This window comes from Arvicola amphibius, chromosome 6 (assembly GCF_903992535.2).
Source record: "Arvicola amphibius chromosome 6, mArvAmp1.2, whole genome shotgun sequence".
Taxonomy (NCBI): domain Eukaryota; kingdom Metazoa; phylum Chordata; class Mammalia; order Rodentia; family Cricetidae; genus Arvicola; species Arvicola amphibius.
Window position 1 is genome coordinate 82,563,183 of NC_052052.2, and position 19,977 is coordinate 82,583,159.

At 45.7% G+C, this 19,977-nt stretch overlaps 1 protein-coding gene and 1 long non-coding RNA gene across 4 annotated transcripts in view; one reads left to right on the forward strand and one right to left on the reverse strand.

The window, feature by feature from the left end:
* Window positions 1–785, reverse strand: part of LOC119817539 — a 57,554-nt gene extending 56,769 nt beyond the window's left edge. For both annotated transcript variants that reach the window (XR_005285905.1, XR_005285906.1), the window contains exon 1: window positions 668–785. This is a non-coding gene — a long non-coding RNA (uncharacterized LOC119817539). The remainder of the gene's footprint in view (window positions 1–667) is intronic.
* On the forward strand, window positions 383–15,469 carry Tnfsf15 (TNF superfamily member 15). 2 transcript variants are annotated; one of them, XM_038334849.1, is made up of 5 exons: window positions 383–506; window positions 1,237–1,468; window positions 11,718–11,760; window positions 12,932–12,970; window positions 14,748–15,469. In XM_038334849.1, exons 2-5 carry the CDS (start codon window positions 1,271–1,273, stop codon window positions 15,200–15,202), a joined length of 735 nt encoding a protein of 244 aa, XP_038190777.1. In that variant the 5' UTR covers window positions 383–506; window positions 1,237–1,270; the 3' UTR covers window positions 15,203–15,469. The 2 variants fall into 2 exon arrangements, with proteins under 2 accessions (XP_038190777.1, XP_038190776.1); XM_038334848.1 differs by lacking the exon at window positions 383–506 and having other exon boundaries at window positions 1,190–1,468.
* Window positions 15,470–19,977: the final 4,508 nt, after the last annotated feature.

Sequence of the window (19,977 nt, forward strand, 5' to 3'; positions counted from 1 at the left end):
GCAACATAGCAAGACCTTGCCTCAAAAGACAAACAAACAAGCTGGGTGGTGGTGGCGCACACCTTTTATCCCAGCAGTCGGGAGGGAGAGGCAGGTGAATCTCTTTAAGTTCGAGGCCAACCTGGTACACAGAGTAAGTTCCAGGACAGCCAAGGCTGTTACATGGAGAAACCCTGACTTGAAAACCAACCAACCAAACACAGAGCTATCTCAGGACGGAAAAAGCAACGAATTAAAAAGCAAGTACTTGCTGAGTGTTGCTCCTTGTCATTCCGGCTGCCATACCCCTCCCCCATCCGCAGCCAGCACAGCAAGGCAAATATTGGGACACAGGAGCCCAGAAGTCCATGTCCCTATCTCTCTGACAGTCACTCCTGACAATGACCGGACACGCTCTTCATTGACTGAATATCCTTATGTGAGCCGGGCAGTGGTGCGCATGCCTTTAATCCCAGCACTCCAGAAGCAGGTGGATCTCCGAGTTCGAGGCCAACCTAGACTAAAGAGTGAGTTCCAGGACAGCCAGGGCTACACAGAGAAACCCTGTCTTTAAAAGCAAAAACAAAAACAAACAAACAAAAAACCCTTACATTTCACAGGTAATGCCATTTCAGATCATGGCTCTGCCTCTTGCTCACAGCATGACCTAGGGCAGGTACCTTCTTACCTTTCGGAACCTCCTGTTTCCATCTATCATCTGTACAATGACAGCGAGTTGCTGTCAGAGCAGGAAGGTTAAGAGGCACTTGGCAGAGGACTGATGTAAACGTGATTTCCAGATTTCCATTTCCTGCTGTGAGCCACATACCTCCCAGGCCCTCACTTTCACTTCCAGAAGGAACGCACTCTTGAGCACAGCTCCTCTGGCAGGAGTCCAGTGAAGGGAGCAGGTACATTTTAATGTGCCCCACCCACTGGCTTGCCGCATTCCGGATCTCCTCCTCCAGGGACTTTCCTGACTTCCCTTCTGTAAATGAAGGAAAGAGCACATCACATGAGCATACTGTATATAAATATGCTTGGGAAAGCTTTCTCCTTCTTCTTATTCTTCTTCTTCTTTTTTTTTTTCTTTAACCAAACTTGGTTTCTGTTGTAGGCGGCACATTCCCTAGCCGGGCAGGGCGGGCTGCAGCGAACCATCAGGGGAGGCGGTAGTAAAAAGGGGAGGAGAGGCAGAGCCTTAAGTCACCCAGGGTGACAGCTGCTCCCTTATTTAATGGGGGGGTCTCTGTTCAGAAGGAGTCAGAAGTGCCTCCAGGAGAGCAGAAGCATGGCTGAGGAGCTGGGGCTGGGCTTTGAGGAAGCAGTCAGAGTGGAAATGCCAGAGGGCAGAGCCAGGCCAGCCGCCAGGAGCAAAGCATGCGTGGCTCTCATCTGCTGTATGCTGTCATTTTTTACCGTTGCCGGACTTAGCACCTTCCTGATGGTCAGCCAGCCCGGGACCCGGGGAAAAGACTGTATGCCGCGGGTAAGTACGCTTGTTCCTACCTAGGGAATCAGTGGTCTCTCTCCAGACAGCTACCTATTCCAGCTTGGGGCCCATGTCAGAACTGTTCATGGACGGTGTTGCCAGCTTCCCTGTGCAGAGAAAGTACAGACTGGGAGGGTGAGAGATGGAAAGGTCCCATCTGGCTCCTAACTCTGGATTTCCAGGGAATTGAGTTGTTTCATCTCATGCTTATACAAGAACAACTCCATAGTCCATTTTTAAGGTAATTACAATCATAGTGTACCAGATACTTTGGAAACATTCCTTTTTCTTAAAAACAACAGGCTCTTAAATTGTTTTACATAATGCACAGTTGTTGAGGTGAAAGAAATAGAAATCACAGGCAAGGAAATGAAGAAAAAGCCTTACTCATAAATCCTTAGAGGTGAAAACTATTAACTATCTAAAGTACTTAATTCCTTTCTGTTTTTAATAAAATGGGATTATTCTGAGCTTCCTACATAGTATGAAGCTATGTTTTGTTTCTACAGTAATGACTCTATGATGTATGGCTTGCTATGTTCCTATATGTGTGACAACTCTATGACGGATGGCCGACTGTACTATGTTCCTATATGTGTGATGACTATGACATATGGCTAGCCGGCTGTACTATGTTCCTATATGTATAGGCTAAGATTTGTTTAACCACTTCCCCTTCTTGAGTTTAGAACTATTCTTCCTTGCTCAGCTAAGAACTGACCGAGCCTAAGGTCTCCCTGGAGAAGCTGTCACCCAAAGGCTGTGGGACTGGAGCTTGGAGAGTGAGGGTGCAGGTGTCCAGGAGGAGACCAGGATCCTGGGAACTCCCAGGAAGGATCTGAAAAGTCAATGTGTTAGTTAATGACTATTCTTTAGGGGGAAATGTCCCTCGTGCTCTGTGAAGACTAATTATATTTTAGTTCCAAGGATTCAACTATAAAGGAGAAAATAGGTAGCTTAATTGGAATCCTGGTCTCTAATCAATCCTGGACAATTTCCACACTGTGGCTAATGTGTAACTCCTGCCACTCCATCAGGGTCATCAGTGATTCTGGCAGCCACGTGCCACGGCTTATACAATGCAGACACGTGCAAGTAGACAAGAAAGGCTGCTTAGGTTAGAGAGAACTGGAGGGAATAAGAAAATGGGAGGTCAGGCTTTGACCACACACACACACACACACACACACACACACACGCACGCACGCACGCACACAAGACTGAGAAACTTCAGGGAACTCTCCAATCAGAGGGAACAGCTGTTTTGAACGAAGTATTACTAAGTGTCTTCCAGCAACCTGTGCTGCCCTGGACTCTGAAGGGATGCCGACATACAATAGGATTCTATTACCAGGATGCTGTCTGTAATCCCGATGTTGGCAGAAGCCAAAGAAGGTCACCTAGGGTACTAGTGGATGCTGCAGTCCAGGAAAGGGAATTGGCAGGGGAAGTGACCAGACAGGAAGACCTATCAAGGAGGGTACTAAGTTTTATCACAAATAGCAACAACTCAGAATCCCCTTCTTGCTTCCCCTTCTCAGGTGCTTGAGACTTGAACCACACTAATACCTAATACCTCCAGTCCCATCACAAAGAAAACAGTCTTCCTGACAGCGGGGCGTGGGTTTGGGGAGGTACACAGGATGCTTGACAGTGTTGTTCAGCCAGGCTATAGGACATCTTAGTGCAGCAAAACAGAAAAGAAAAGGGGGTAAGGCTGGGTGGGTGTGGGGGGTGCTATGGATTTGGGGTAAGGCTGGGGTGGGTGTGCGGGATGCTATGGATTTGTAACAGTAACAAATGTACAGTTATGAAGTAGCAACAAAATAATTTTATGGTTGGGGTCACCACAGCATGAGGGACTGTATTAAAGGGTCACAGCAATAAGAAGGTTGAGAACAAACGATTTAGAGGAATCTAGAAGGAAGCTAACCATTGGAAAGGACCTGACTAGAAAATGTAAGTTTGGACAAAGAAAAGGGTGGGCAGAGGGAGCAGGAAACATTGGCCATTTTCCTCTTTAGAGTGGGAGCCAGGGCACAAAGAAGCCAGGTAGGAGCCATGCCAAGAGGCTAGGCTGGCCAGGAAGGAGTCACACTGAGGAGGGCAGAGATGGGAGCGGAAACTAAGTCAAAATATGGCTCTCAGGTACCTGTGCTTAAAACCCAGTTCAGCCATTTGTGCCCAAGTGAAAAACAGGCTCCTTGCTAAATGTCTTTGAGCTGTTTCTTCTTCAGTCAGAAGGGGGCGTTTCTGACAGCATGCTGACAGTGTTAATAAGACAAGCGCAGGGGCATTTTGCATGGCTGGAATGTGGCCGAATGGAGTGCTCAGGAGCCTGGGGTACGTTTACCACTCTATGCTGGCACCAAACAATCACTAGGGAAACTTGACCTTGGGTCTCAAGGAGCTTAGAGGTTGATGCTTGAGACTGAAAAGGAAAGAAGCTACTTCCGCCTGCTGGTGCTACAGTGTTTCCCTAGCCTGGCCACTGGGCAGAAACCTTTGTTTTGCAGATAGGAAGCTGAGGGGGTGGAGATTTCTCCAAGACTATTTCTCTAGTTGGAGGCAGATCCAAGCTTAAAACCAGACAACATAAACCCTACTCCGCATTCCGGCCGTGGGGCTTACTCCCACTGCACTATGTTCTAGATATCATACCGTGAGTTGGAAAGAAAGCTTCCGCGATGCCATGGAGGAAGGTCACAGCCGCTATCCCACGGCAGCCCAGTGAGGACTTTCACAAACCTGCGGCACACTCACAATCACCCACCAAGGACACCTAGCTTGGCAGGAAATTAGGACTGTGTGCGCGCGCGAGTGTGAGTGTGTGTGTGTGTGTGTGTGTGTGTGTGAGAGAGAGAGAGAGAGAGAGAGAGAGAGAGAGAGAGAGAGAGAGAGAGCCAGACCACCTCTCTGATTTCTCTGATTCATTCTCTCTCTCTCTCTCTTTCTCTCTCTCTCTCTCTCTCTCTCTCTCTCTCTCTCTCCCTCTCTCTCTCTCTCCCCCCCCAAGGCTGAAGAGAAATACTTTTATTATTATTGAATAATCCTTAAACTAAGATGTGATATGCATCACAGACAATGGACTTAGAGATCGCAGAGGCGCAGAGAGATTGTTCTTTGATATGCATGGGCAGTAGATACAGCCCAGCACTCACAGTTCCGTGTAAAGAGCCAAGCGACTCACAGCAGATACAATAGCAGATGCTTTGTTCCTGGAAGAGCTCACCTGCATGTGCGCATTTATAAATGCAGAAAGGGTCTTGCTAACATGCTAGGGAGGCAGGTGGCTGAGCCAATGAAGGAGGGAAATGCTTATAAACATTCCTTGAACAAAATGTGATGTGTTCCCTATCTTAAAAAAATAGAGGCAGTGTGGTATTTTAGGATCTTCAGATTTATGGGAGGCTAAGCTGATTTGCATTTTGGAAAGGCCATGAGTCATGAAATCTCAAACCTAGTCTGAGTTCTAGACTGGCCACTAGCTAGTTCGTCATCTCCCTTCCCTTGGCCTCTGCTTGCATTTGTATAAAATGTGGATAATTAGAAACAAGGTATGTGAGGTGTCTGGTATTGTGGAGACAAGCCAACAGCAAGCTTACATCATCATGTTGAGCAGGGAAATTCCCTCCTTGGGAGATTACTTCACAGAGTACAACTTCCCTACCTGCTGTGGAATCTGCCCTTGCAGGACAGAGAGCAGGTTTGGGTGCTGTGGAGCTTTTCTTGACCTTAAGAATGTCTCAGTGCCCCTTTCTGCACTACAATCTTACCCCATCACCACAACCTTTCCCCTTAAACTGCTTTGTCAGTTGCATTTGATCATAGTTCGGTATCCTCTAGGGCCCTGAATGGTTCTACTGTCGTCATCCTCCCCCAGCCCCAGCAGAGAAGATGCTGGAGCCTCTTAGCCCCATGCCAGGCATAGATAGACTGGTACCAGATTCTGTGCAGTGAATCGCCTGGCCAGTGTAGCAGGGCTTCCTGCTCGGCCTGTCACCTCCCGTGCTGTCCTCCCAGACTCTCCTCACATTCTCGCCAGCCTCTTTTAATCCCATTTCTCTGCCTTTCTGATAACTCCTGCAAGGTTCCACTATTTTCTGTACCTCACATACCAGAAAAGTCTAGAACACATTAAATGATGAATAAAGTCTAGCTTTATTTCCTCTTGGAAAGGAAGATATTCACTTGGTGTTTTCTGGATGGAAAGGAAGATAAAATACTGGACAATTTATCAGCCTTCCCTTATGCTCAGACTCTCAGTCCACTCTCTTCCTAACACTGTCATGGGAGTTCTGCAAGACTCCAAGACATCCCAAAAGCTATAAGCAAAGACAGGATGCTCCCGAAAGGGCTTCCTTACCCACTCTGCCTTGGACAGGACTTTTATCTTCCCAAGGTTTTTCTTGTTTTGAAGGTAGATAATACCCATAATCCCTAGCACAATTGTCTAGAAGACCCAAGCAGATGAAATGGAAGAAGTGTGTCCAAGTCTGTCCCATAGTGGAGTCACCCCTGCTGCAACCCCAGGGAGAGTGGCTTCTGCAGAAGGGCTTAGCTCAAAAGTTAGGCTGTGAGCAGCTGCCAGGGACAACAGTGATACGTTCAAAGGCAGAACAAGACCAAGCTGCAGGTCACCTCACAGGCCACACTGTCACTCTCTCAAGCGAGCCTGCACCACAGTGAGCACCACACTAGCTTGGCAAACTCCTGTGCCTTCACCCAGCCTGAAATTGCATGCCACCAGACACCACAGCCCTTGCACAGCAAAAAGGTGTGTCCCAGCCTGAGCCTCATGCCACACAACAACTGAACAACAGCAAGATGAGGGTTTGAAGTGGACAGTTCAGCTTCTTCACACATTGGCATTATCAAAAGGGGGAGTTCATAGCAAACTATGGATCTACCATGCCTACAAAGTGTCTGTGTTTGGGGAAAGGAGTAATGCCACCCCTAAACAACTTATACAGGATCTTAAATCCCTGCTTTCCATAAAACATAGCCAATGGCAGCTCCTGTTTACAGACAAAGCAGTAAAAGCCTAAAGAAGGCACAAATAATGGAGGAGGGTCATCTGTCTACGTGTTACTTTCATTGGTTAATAAAGAAACTGCCTTGACCCTTTAATAAGACAGAAAATTAGGTAGGCAGAGTAAACAGAACAGAATTGTGGGAGAAAGAAAGCAGACACCATAGCTCTCCTCTCCAAGATGGATGCAGGTTAAGATCTCTCCTGGTAAACCACCCTTCGTGGTGCTACACAGATTACTAAATATGGGTTAAAGCAAGAAGTGAGACTTAGCCAATAAGAGGCTGAAACTAATGGACCAGGCAGTGTTAAAAAGAATACAATTTGTGTGTTGTTATTTCGGGGCATAAGCTAGCCAGGCAGCCAGGAGCCCTGTGGGATGAAAAGCAGGCCTGCCCGCAGCTCCTTCAACACACAGACAGCACAGTATTGCCTGGGCCCAAAGGAAGAAATAAAACAAATGAATTAGTAGCAATTTTAAGTGCAGCCTCCCCTGAGCCACAAGAATAGGCCTGCCAGCAAAGAATCTCTGAGGTCAGCTGCTGTGCCAGGATCGGGAACCAAGAAATAACGAAGTTGGGATTTCCGAATTTACTCTGCTACAAATGTCTGACTCTTGGCAAGCCTGATCCAGGCCAATGAAGCAGATGATATAATGAAATGAGCTCAAGTAAGCCGTTTCCAGAGGGATTGATCCTTGTGAAGACACACACAGAGAGGAAGCCTCTCATGCCCTGATTTCTCCTAGACGTGCTGGGGGAAGTGTCACAGGTCATAAAGCATGAATATCTTTTCAATTGCAGCAAGAAATGAATATAACTTCCTGTTTGTGAGCAGGATAGACAAGAGCAGGTGACTACAGCCAGTGGGAGGGAAGGCTAAGTGGATCATTAGTTTAAAAACACTCACAGGAATTTTTCTGGGGAAATGCCAAGAAATCTCAAATACCAACCCACCACTAATCTGTTTGCTTGTGTTCCCTGTCAATGCTTAGAAGGATCCTGGTGTACCCCAGGAAACAAATTTGATCCAAGGGTTCAGATCCCAGGCCTTCTCCCTCCCTTTGACTTTGTGAAGGCTCTAAACCCCAGTAATGAAGGTCAACTTGCTCAGACTATTAAAAGGCTTACACACCAAGGCCCAGTGCAGAGTCGAGAAAGAAGGAACACTTGGCTAATTGGCATGTCCTCCTTCCCACAGCCTTTCTTCTGCCTAGCTTAAAAAAGTAGATTCAGTCAAGAAATGTGTGCAGCAAAGGACACAGTCAGTTTGAGCCAGGGGTCACTACTAGTCAACATACCAAAAAGAAAAAAATCAGTGAAAGAAGGAAAATCATAAAATAGTGATAATGTTGCAACCTGTAATAATTAAAGGTAGGGGGATGAGTGGGGAAATAATAATTATATTTCAAAGGTTAAACCAAGCAGGTCCTGCACACCCCACTGTCCCACTGAGACGTATGTTCATGAGCATACATATTAGCTTTCTTTGTTTTTTTTCTTGTTGTTGTTGTTTTTTGTTTTTTTCTGACTCTGGTTTCTGGCCAACCTTTACAACTTTCAACAAACATTCCCAGAGTACCAGCTGTGTTGCACACAGACTTTAGGGGGCCCTTTAGAGACTGTAGTGCCAACAGGCCATGACTACTCAGCTCTAAATCATTCCAATGGTGGTGTTGTTGCTACATTTATTTTGTTATGTGTACAAGTGTTTTGCCTATATGTGTGTATGTATACCACACATATATCTGGTGTTCAAGAAGGTGAAAGACACTAGCAGATACCCTGAAAGCGTGGCTGCAGCTGGCTGTGAGCCACCACATGGATGCGGATGCCGGAACTGAGCCTGGGTCATCTGCAAGACAGCACTTGCGTTTAAGTGCTGAGCATGTTCCCGGCATAAAAGGCTTTAATCTTACCAAAATTATCTCTCGCCCAGATTTCTGGGTGTGAAACACTGAACTGTGCTCCATTGCTCGCTCCTCCTAAGGTCTGGAAATATGCTAATTTTGTAGATTACATAATCCAGTAAAAACACAAGCACTTCCCTGGCCACTGGGGACAGAGTGGTTAAGAGCAGACCAGCTCTTCTGCCTAGAAAATTCTCCTAAAAGGAAAAGCATTGTCACAAGAAATAAAATTGGATTCTGATTCATGGTTCTTGGTTTGAGAAGTTATGCTAAGGGGAAATGCCCCATTCTTGAGGCACAGCCTGGGCCCAGGGTCCATTTGAATTTGGAGAGTAATGAATGAAGCAGCCTTTTGGACTTGCCACCTTCTAGGTACCCCAAAGTCACCCGGAAGAGACAGAAGAAACCAGGCTGAGAGGAAAAGAAAGATGTCTTACTGTCCTGGTGTTGCCAGGAGCTATCTGGAAAGCAGGCATTAGGGCAGCTTGGCTCATGAACCTTTCCCCAGACAAGCTACTGTTCCACCCCTCACACCTCATTTGTTGCTGCTGCACCTATAACATTATGTTCCCCTCACACACACACAGCAGTAAAGGAAAGGAAGATAGAGTCCCTGCTCCTGTTTTGCCTACAGATTTTGGGATAGTGTGGTCTTCAACACCTTCCAGCTCAGACTCCACATCTAGATAGTGGCAGTCAGGACCACTAAAACCATGCATCCCAACCATATATGGAAATAAAATTTATGTTCAAGTAATAGAAACCCAACAGAGCCATCGGGAATCTGTGTGCATATCCCAGATATCTGCTCAGAGTCCTGGGACTCTCAATCAAAAAGGAACGCTCTAAAACTTGCCCTGAGAGTCCGTTCACACAGCATAAGCAGGATGAAGGATAGCTTCTCAGCGGAGAAGCAAATGAAACAAGAGGAATCCGACTAAGGCAGGTATATTTTTTGTTTACCATGAGGAGATTCAATAAAGATCTCCCCAGTACTCTTTGAGTACCTCACTTCCCGCTTCCTGCCTCACCAAATAACAAATTCCCTTATCCATTCTGCCCACAGCAAGTCAAGTACCAGATAGAAACCGAACCACTTCTAGGTGCGTCTCCATCCCTCAAGCCAGCAAACTATGGACGTGAGACAGTTTTTCCCAGCAATTGTTTAGGCTTTTCCAAGACCCTGGGTGAATATGCATAGTGTCTTCATTCCCTAGCAGGAAGTCTTGCCATTTTCCAGCTGCCCCCATGTGCGATTGGGCCTCCTCATTCTTGCATAAGCTGTTAGCACGTCTAGTGTGGCTATTCCTCCTCCTTCATCTGGCTGACCTGTCAGGACCTTTAAGTATCTGTTCAAACTGACTCCCGTCACAGTTCTGGACCAGTTTGCTGTTCGATGAACCTTGAGCTTGCCCCCACTGCCACCTTGCTGACCCTCTTGTCTTCTGCCCCAACACATCAGGAGCTTGTCTGTAAACTGTAAGTCACCTGGCCAGAGTTAACATGCTATTCCAGCTCATGAGGAATGTAGAATATTCAACAAGCCCCACCGCCACTATGGGGACATGAATAGCAACCATTATAGAGTGTTTCATGAGACTAGATATACTTATAATAAATAAGCAACAGCTGAACTCTCTGTACTTTCAAATCACTTGATTCGTGCACTGTGGCAAACTCTTACAGCTGGAAACATGGGGGCATAGAAAGAAGGAGGCAGTTAAGAAGACAGGCGATCAGTGAGATACAGGATGTCAGGATAAACGACAAGTTGGGTGGAAAAATGGCTCAGTGAGTAAAAGACCTTCATGGGAAAGCCAATAGCAGATCAGCACGAGCTGTACTTAGACCGCCACACATGAACTGTGCATACACATACCTATACAAAAATAAATAAAATGCAATTTCTTAAAAATATAGAACATATCTTGAAGTGTATGAGGAACCACCAAAGGATTACGAGCATAGTGGAATCTTGATTATAATAGAATTCTCTCTAGTTAGCCTTCTAGAGAGGAGCTAGAACATAGATGAAAGGAAGAAAGCAAAGGCATGAAGCTCCGCCAGGAGGCTTTAGGGGACCCAGAGAGCAGTAAGCAGGGCCTTGGGATTGGTGCACTCTCTCCTGTGTCGGAGCCTGTTCCCTTGCACTCACACACCCTCTCAAGCACACACATGTGCACATTCAGATTTTTATTTGTAGACACAGATCAGAAGTCCATGCTAGGGGACTGGCCTGTGAGAGTGCACAAGCGTGTGAAGGCCAGAGTTATGACTAGTGAGGTGAGGGCCTGCTTGCTCCTGTTCTTGTGCTCAGGCCTCTGAGTCTTGCATTTTCCACATAATCTTTGGGTACATTGGGGCACTTTCTTATTAGATCTTCTCCTCAGCGCTGCGCATCATTTGGGTTCAGTAGTGTTAGTATCCCCAGTTTATAAATGGGCACACTAAACTCAGAGAAGAACAGTGTTTTCCACGAGATCTTATCATTGGTAAAAGACAGAACCACAATCCCAATGCTTATCTATTTGATGCCAAGGCAACTGCCTTTTCTCTATCATAGGCAATCTGACTTATGAATTAGGATTGGGGTAGTGGAAGAATCCTTCGTGTGTTCTGTGGAAACAGGAAGAGTGGCAAGACGGATGGGAAGGAAAAGGGAATACAGCCATTATTTCTTTGACTTGATCATTTCCTAAGACTTGGAGAGACAAATATTGCATGTTTTCTTTTGTATGCGGATCCTCAATTATATGCAATCATCAGTACAGAGGTGATATAGATATAGCTATAGAGGGGTGGATTTCATGAAATTAAAAACTAGATAATCTTGGAAAAGGAAAAACAGCTTGGGAGGAAGAGAAGAACAGAATATAAGAGGGTGAATATTGTCAAAGTACATGATATATATACTTGAGTGAGAATGTATATATGAAGTTCTCCATGATGCACAATTAGTATATGCCAATACAAAAATAGTTAGAATCTTAAAAATAAAGTGGCAAAAATAAAATAACTCCCACTGTTGGTTTACTACAAGCAATGACAGGATGCTGAGGTCTCCTAGGATACAGCAGGGAAAACCCTCAAGCTAAAAGATGAAGATAAAAGAGAGAGAGAGGACATTGAGGGTCTCTAGAAAGGAAGTGCAGAGCTGAGATGCAAGATTCCCACCAACAGAGATATTCCAATGCTGTTTCCCTCCCAGAAGAGCATCAAGGCTTAGACAGCCGAGTCTATGGGCATCTGTGCGTGTTGAGATAAGAAGGCTGTAAGGACTGAACTGTATCTTTCTTTCTCAACAGGCTATACAAAACCAAAATTGTGAACCTTCACCACAGCCAGTTTGTAAGTGTTCATTTTTGATGCCTTTTCTTGGAGGGAATAAGGGCATTTCTTATAGTTTTAGGAAGAAAGTAAACTTAGTGGGTCTTTAGCTGACACCTTGCTAAGCCAAGAGCTGCAGAGAGACTTAAAGAATAGTGAGAAGAATATAAAGAATAAGAAGGCAAAAATGGCTGGGAGTGGTGGTGCTGCCAGGCAGTGGTGGCGCATGCCTTTAATCCCAGCACTTGGGAGGCAGAAGCAGGCGGATCTTTGTGAGTTCGAGGCCAGCGTGGTCTACAAAAGCTAGTTCCAGGACAGGTTCCAAAGCTATAGAGAAACCCTGTCTCGAACCCCCCCCCCCCGAAAAAAGAAGGCAAAACTGTATTCTGACTACATGTATGATACGTGGCTTGAGTCCAAACTCGCAGCTCACAGACATGCTGGGCAACGCAGCCTTCAGACAGATCATTCGAGCTGTGTACAGTCAGTCATCTCTGACCATGCTTATCCTTCTGGCTAGCTACGTGTGGATGAAATTAATCAAGTCCTATTAAGGACTGAGAGCAATTCCCAAAGCAGCAAAAGTATACAATAGAATCATCTTTACCACTATAGATTCTATGGTATAGAACTTGTTTAACTTTAATACAAAAGTCAACAAGAAATTATAAGTTCCTTCTTAAAGACTAATGAGAAAAAGGCCCAGAAAGGGAAGAGGATATGCCAAGGTCATGGAGCAACAGAGTGGATCCTACTTTGCCTCCCCCCATCCCTTCTCTGTTGAGTTATCCATACACTTCAGTGGATACAGTAAAAGAACCATAGAGAATATGAAAAGTCAACTGGCTTTCACAGAACAACGAGCGTGGTTTTTATTAGGCCCTGACTGGGGGGCCAGCAACCATGCATTCACAAACACAGCATTCAAGGTAGAGATTACTGTGCTCATCTCAGAGACAGAACTGTGTCCAGGCTAGGCAACTCGCCCAAAGTCCTTTGCAGCAAGACTTTTATTCCTGAGTCTCCCATGTCCTCAGTGGCATATCGTACAGATACCATAGCACATGCCAAACCAAAGCCCACAATACATGGAGCTGAGCAGCAAGGCATGGGGCCGACGCTCCCCTCCCACCACAGGGGCTGTCATCACTTTCTTAGTCTTACTCAAAGCATATTTCTTGTTTCGTTACAGACACACCTTCCAGAGCCAAGCCAAGGGCGCACCTGACAAGTAAGACTTCCTGTACTCCTTTAAACACCACGGGCCATAGGCCTGAGATTTCTTTCATTATATTACCAAAACTCACTGTGGTGGCTTCTAACTGGCATCAGAATTGACAATCAAGGATTTTGAGTAACTTCTTCCCTGTGACACAACCAAGGACCCATGTCGCTCGGGTGCTCGGTGCTCTCCAGTTGGCCTTCTGCCTGTCCCTCCTGCTTCTCTCTGCCATACACACACCCAGCCATCCTGAAGTGGTTTTCCTCCATTCTGTGTCCTCAAGGAATTCTGGCTCTCATAATGGCTGAGAGATCTCTGGACTGACTTGAAGGGGCTAGAGGGCAAGCTCAGTGAGTGGATGCTGCTGCTTCTGAGCCTGGGCACCTACAGTGCTGGTGCTAGGTGCAGGCTCAGTCAGATGCCAGGCTCCCCGGAAAGCCAAGCTGCTGAGACAGTAAGCTCCATCTCAAAACTGATGGTGGAAAGCCACAGAGGACGATACTCAGTGGCAACTTCTGGTTTTCACAGGTGCACACACAGTTGGACATGAACACACACACACACACACGCACGCACGCACACATAATAGACACACATGAAGAAAACATTCAGGAAACTCCGACTCAGACAATGATTTGCACGTTCCTCGTCAGACAGATATGCTGCAGATGAGTTCAAAGTTAAGCTTGCCTTTTTCACTGCAGCAGGCTCTCTCTTCCAAGTCTTGTATAGAATGGGTAGGAAAAGCTGGAATGAACCAGGCATGGAAAAGAAGGATAATCAGGGCTAATCTGAGAATGTCTTAGTTCAAAGTCAGCCTTGTCTTCCAGACAGCGGGTGCTAGTCATGCTGAGGGTAGGCAAAGATTAGGGGCCTGGAAGAACGAATCTACATGTGTCTTTGTCAATAGGCCAGTGAGGATTACAGGGTGGAATCATTGTTTATAGGCCCCAGAATGAGGACTGGGACGGTCTGGTGTCAGGATTTGTCCTGGGTAAGCAAGCTGTTAGCAGTAGATTCTATTCAGGTGCACAGAAGAACAAAGGGATTTCTTAACCTTCACTGCATCCATGTAGAACAACAATTTGTGAATAAGAAAACATTTGATGATGAGCCAGGAATGAATGACCACACCAGGACACAAACTTCAATTACCAGGAATGCACAGCTCTGACTGTGGATGAAGTTACATAAACTCCTAGAGACGCCAAGGAAAGGGAATGGAGAAAGCAGGGGCTGGAAAGCAGGCTGAGTGTAAACAGTGCTTTCATTGCAGCCATGAGGGCTTCAGCTTGAATCTCCAGCAACCACTGAGAAACCTTGGCACAGCCACTCATGCCTGTGTCCCTAGCACTGGAGTGGCAGAGATAAGTGGGTCCCTACAACTTTCTAGCCAGCCAGTCTACTCAAGTTAGTGAACTCCAGGCTCAGTGAAAACCCATGTCTCAAAACATAGGGTGAACAACCGAGGGAGGGGGGGTATGAGTGGAGGGGAGGGGAGGGAAGGGGGAGGAGGAGGGGAGGAGATGGAAATTTTTAAATATAAAAAATAAACCATGAAAAAATTCAATAAAAAGAGAAAAAAAACATAGGGTGAAGAACAACTGAAAAGGACACCCCATTTCTACCTCTGGCCTCCATATGCACCTGCACACACACATGTAAACATAACACAAACAATAGGCACATTCACACAGACACTAAGAAAACAGGAAAAGAGCACAAGACTTTATCAAAGGCCACAGGTCCTGACCTGTGCTATTAAACTTCTCTCCTGTATTTGCAGTTCTTAAACAAACTCCAGGGCCACATCTGCAAAATCAGTTTCCCGCTCTGCACTGGGAACATGAACTAGGCTTGGCCTTCACCAAGAACCGGATGAACTATACCAACAAATTTCTGGTGATCCCTGAGTCCGGAGACTATTTCATTTACTCCCAGATCACATTCCGAGGGATCACATCTAGGTGTAGCAACATCAGCCAAGGAAGACGACCTAACAGGCCAGACTTCATCATCGTGGTTATCACCAAGGTAACAGACAGCTACCCCGAGCCCGCCCACCTCCTCACAGGAACCAAGTCTGTGTGTGAAATAAGTAGCAACTGGTTTCAGCCCCTCTACCTTGGGGCTATGTTCTCCTTGGAAGAAGGGGACAGGTTGATGGTTAATGTCAGTGATATCTCCTTGGTGGATTACACAAAAGAAGATAAAACTTTCTTTGGTGCCTTCTTACTATAAGGGGAAACAACCACAATCATGAAGGGCCTCCTTGATCCCTACTTCCCACTTTTCTTTGCTCATGTGGAACTATAATCAGGGGTGTGGGGGATCAAGTATGGGGACAGCGGTTTAGCTACATAATTTAGGAACCCAAGGTGATCCTCTCTATATGTTTTGGACTGAAATAGTAAATGGAAAACTCAGAAGAAATCATGTTTGCTAGAGACCTGCTGGGTTTTAAAAATTAAAACAGCCGTCTCCAGTGGCTCCATCTACTGCTCTCCAGACATGATGTTTCTGAGATGTCCTCCTTCCTGTTCATTGATTAGTTGTGGATGCTTAATCAGTGATTCTAGTCTGGCTCCATGGTAAGAAAAGGAGAATGGAATGTTCTGCCTGCATCTATCTCCATGGTGCATGAGAGCATTGAGCAGCACAGACTTACTGTAAGGACTTGCACAAGAGCAGCCAAAATTATCTGCTCCCCTCCTCCACTAAACCCAAACTTTGTGTCAAGGGCCTTCAAAGCTGCCCATGGCTGATCTGGGCAGCATGGAAGTTTATCCAAGACAGGGATCTTCTGGCATGCCGGGATCCTTGAGGCTCTGGAAAGTTCCCCATCATGTATTCATTTTGCCCCTGTTTGTGGAAAACTGGAACTCAAATTTTCTCTATTGAGTTTGTTAAATATATATATATATATATATATTATATATAACATATATAATATATTTGTATGTGAGCGTGTGCATGTGTGTGTGCGTGCGTGCCTGTGTGTGTGCGTGCATGTGCGTGTGTGTGCGTGCGTGTGTGTGTGTGTGTGTGTGTGTGTGTGTGTGTGTGTGTGTATTACTGTCCAGAAGGGCATGACCAAACATTCCTAATTGGACTCCAATCAGCACTTCTGTTTCCAAGGTACTAGTTTCACAGCAAACATGAGGACACTGCTTTGTAAAGCAAGATGGGGAAAGAATGCTTTCTAAAAACATGTGGTGGCATCAAGGGTGGTGGTACACATCTTTAATCCCAGCATGGGGGAGGCTGAGCCAGGAGGATTGTCACAAGTTTGAGGAAAGCCTGGCCTAAGTAGTAACTTTCTGGCAAGTCTGGGCTATGTAACAGGATCTCCTCTTAAATTAAAATTTAAAAAATAGAAAATAGGCTGGTCCTCAAAGATAAAGTAATATATTCAAGGATTTGGGAAAGAGGGCATGTGTTTTGAAAAATAGTTAACTTAGTGAAAATGTTTTGATGGTTAAATGTTTCTCAAAAAGCTACAGAACTCAAATGGGTTACATAAGCATTTATGTCGGACTTACTTGCCCTGGGGACAGAGAAATCAATTATTTTAGTCTCGGATCCACTCCTCCTAACAGATTGGCACCTCCGTCATTTGTGGAGCTTTACATCACTCTGGCTGTTAGCTAATTAATCACCTAACCTGAGACGCATTGGTATTTTCTTATTATGAATATGGGCACCATTTGAGAAGGACAATCAGTAACGGAATGATTTGCATTTCTTCTTGAGTGTTATTATAATAGCTAAGCAAGGGCAGTTTCCCATAAATAAACAAGAGCGGAGTGTAAGAATACAACTCCCTACGGTGAGATCCAGCACTGAAACAGCAAACAAAAAGAGATTGTTATTTACTCACCTCAAAATTTGACACAAACACCTTTGAAAATACTAGAACTTTATGAATGGCCTAGAGGTGCTCTGGAAAGTCTATGTCCCCAGCAAAAGCAAAAGTCATAGTCATCTTTCATAGGTCATTGGAATTTTGACCCTAGCTGGCTTTGGGTCTGTTTGGCAAAACACAATTGCAAGGCTGTAAGTTCTGAGTTGATTTTGTTGTCTAATTAAGGGATAGTGGGGAAAAAGGAAAGATGAACTTCTACCATCTTTTGGAATGGATTAGGTTCCATGCATGCCAGAGCCCTTGGATCCATTTCCGTGCAAGCTACTTCACCCCAAAGAAATTCCAATTCCATGTTTGGCAGTAACTCCTTGGCTTATAGAAGTCCACAAGTTCACTGTGCACAGGCGTGGCCATTGCCAGCACTCTCTCAAGTCCTTACTCAATCAGGTTTCCATGATTGTGACATTAAGGATTAATTTCTAGAGCAGGTTTGTTTATATCCTGCCCCTTGCAAAATACATGCAGATATGCCTGGCCTCAAAATCCCCTGGTTGTTAGGACTTAGAGTCCCGGGACTGTTGTGCTGTTTTCAGTATCTTATTTAAGCTTGCATTATTGTTCTGAATGTGGGCAGTATTATAGCATATTGGCTGCTAGCCTTTGGAGAATTTGCTGAGCCGTTAGTAAAGGTGACGGTGCTAGCTCAGAGTGGCTGCACTTGTGCCTTGCTAACACTTCCTGAGCTCTGTGACACAGTTGCCTCTTCCACCTGGCCACCTTGAGGATACTCACAAGTCCATATTGCTGTTACCTTCTCAGAATGACACAGTCTGCTAATGGAGAAGGCAGAGCTAGAAGTCAGTCTGTCTTAAGACTCTCTACTCTTGGCAAATGATACTGTTTGATGCAACTAGAGGAGAAACTGAAGAAAGGAAGGAGAAATGTCTTTGACTACCTATGGGGCAGTATAGAATAGTAAGGAGATTTACACATGGTACCTATACCTAAACCAATTTTATGCCCCCAAATAGATTTTTTTACCTGGTAGTGATAGCTCATTCTCTGGAGAGAGTCAAGCAAAAAGAGAGTTTTGTAGAAGCTATTGCATCATGGAAGTCAGGAGAGGGAGTAAGTCAAAGGATTCCTTTCCCAAATCTATGGCCATGTGGTCACCTTTCTATCCGATCAGAACAAACCTGACAGCCCTGCCAAGAGTTTTGGGGTTCCCACTGGGCTAGAAAAGTAATCTCCCCCACACTATCAACTCTGGTGTCTTAACTAGTAGATAAGATGTCATGTGATTTTAGAGCTGGCATGAACTGCAGAGTTTTCTATCCAAATTCACATCACTTCAAGTGAAGAAACGCAGGGGAGATGCTGTACGAGGCTTGGTGCAGGGAGAGCTTGATGAAGCGTGGAGACTGAGCTGGGCTTCCTGTCCCCGACACCAGGCTCAGCAGTCTTTCGATTTGGTCTGGGGATTGCTGGCTAATTTGGGGTTTTTATTTTATTTTATTTTATTTTATTTTTACTTTTTTGAGCACCTGTCACACTTAGACATGTTCACGACAAAAGGACCAGTGACAGGAAGTCCTGCTCTGCTTTGTGCACGCAGGGGGAAGGAGACTCACAGTAGTGAGTAAACAGACTAGTGAACTTAGATGCTTTTAGTCTTAAAGTGATTAAGACGCACCATTTTCCCCTCTTTTGTCTCAGAGGGCAAACAGGCTGACCGGATGTAGGTGTTCGCCTGATTTTAGTGATAAGCCCTATGTGCTTTTATTGGTTGTATGTTTTATGTTAAAACGTCACATCGCCATGGTAAAATGCATATTGTATGTTGTTGGGTCTGTAATTAACTAGTATGCATCACATGTATAAATTCTAAACTCTGTAAATGAAAATTTATGTATGTTAACATATAGAATAGTAATAATTTAATAAATTGGCAATGAAGGCTGCAGGGATTTGATTATGTCAATTCTTTTTGATATACACAATTCTTTTTTGATTCTTTGTGAATTTCACATCATGTATCCCAACCCCACTCAATTCCCAGTCCCTGATATCTGCCCCCACCCCACCACCCCAGCAGCATCCTCCCCAAAAGAACACCCCAAAATAATTAAGACAAACAAAAAACTCATCTTACCCCTCTGTCTTTCCAACACCTCTTCATTCCTCCCAGTGACAATGGGTGCCACAGTGTGTCACAGAATATAGCTTTGCCCAAGCAGCTCTATGGCAAAATGATCATTGCAATGGGTCTGTTGTCTGGTTCAAGGCCTCTGGCACACCGTCATCACTGGACCCTCTCCCAAACTCCTCTTGGTTATCCAGCTCTGCCCCAAATCACAGAGGTCCTTCTGCAATCATTCCAGGACCAGTCTGTTCATATTTTCCAGCAGGTCATAGATGGGGTAGATGTCAGGGTGTATCAAACCAAGTCCCAGGATGTGGAGCTGGGTGGGAGCTGAGCTGGTCTGTCTGGGCCACTAGGACCACCACTCTGTCAGGTGAGGGGCAGAGCCAGCTCTCCCACATCCATGATGAGGGTGGGGTCATCTCTTCCAAATGTGTGGGGGGGGAGGGGAGAGGGCTCTCCCAATGAGGGGTGGAGTCAGCTATCTCAGGGCCTGTGCGTGGCAAGGCCAGCTCAGCACAGCCTTTGGATTTCAACATGAATGTTTCCTATGACCCTTGCGGTAGCATAGGCCATATGTACAGGAGGAACACAGAACTAGACATGGCCCTTGGCACCTCAGGCCCAGATGGCACCATGGCACCATATGGTAGCACAGACCAACCAGGCTGGCATGGCTTTGATGGCAGCATGGCCCTCAGACATCAACATGGCCACAGGTTGCAGCCTAGATCCCAGGCATTCATGTGACCTTTGGTGGCACCAGGTGCCATAGATATCAACACAGACCCTGGCTACGGTAGGATCACAGACCCAGACTAGATCCTCACAGTAGCCCAGGCCTGGATGTCAACATGACCCCAGGTGGCAGCACAGGGAACTCAGACCACCAAGGCTCCTGCAACAGCATGGCCCAAGGACACTAACATAGTCCCAGGTGGTGGCCCAGACCCCTGGCATTGACCCGGTCTTCAATGGTATCAGGGATCATGGACAGATTATATCAAC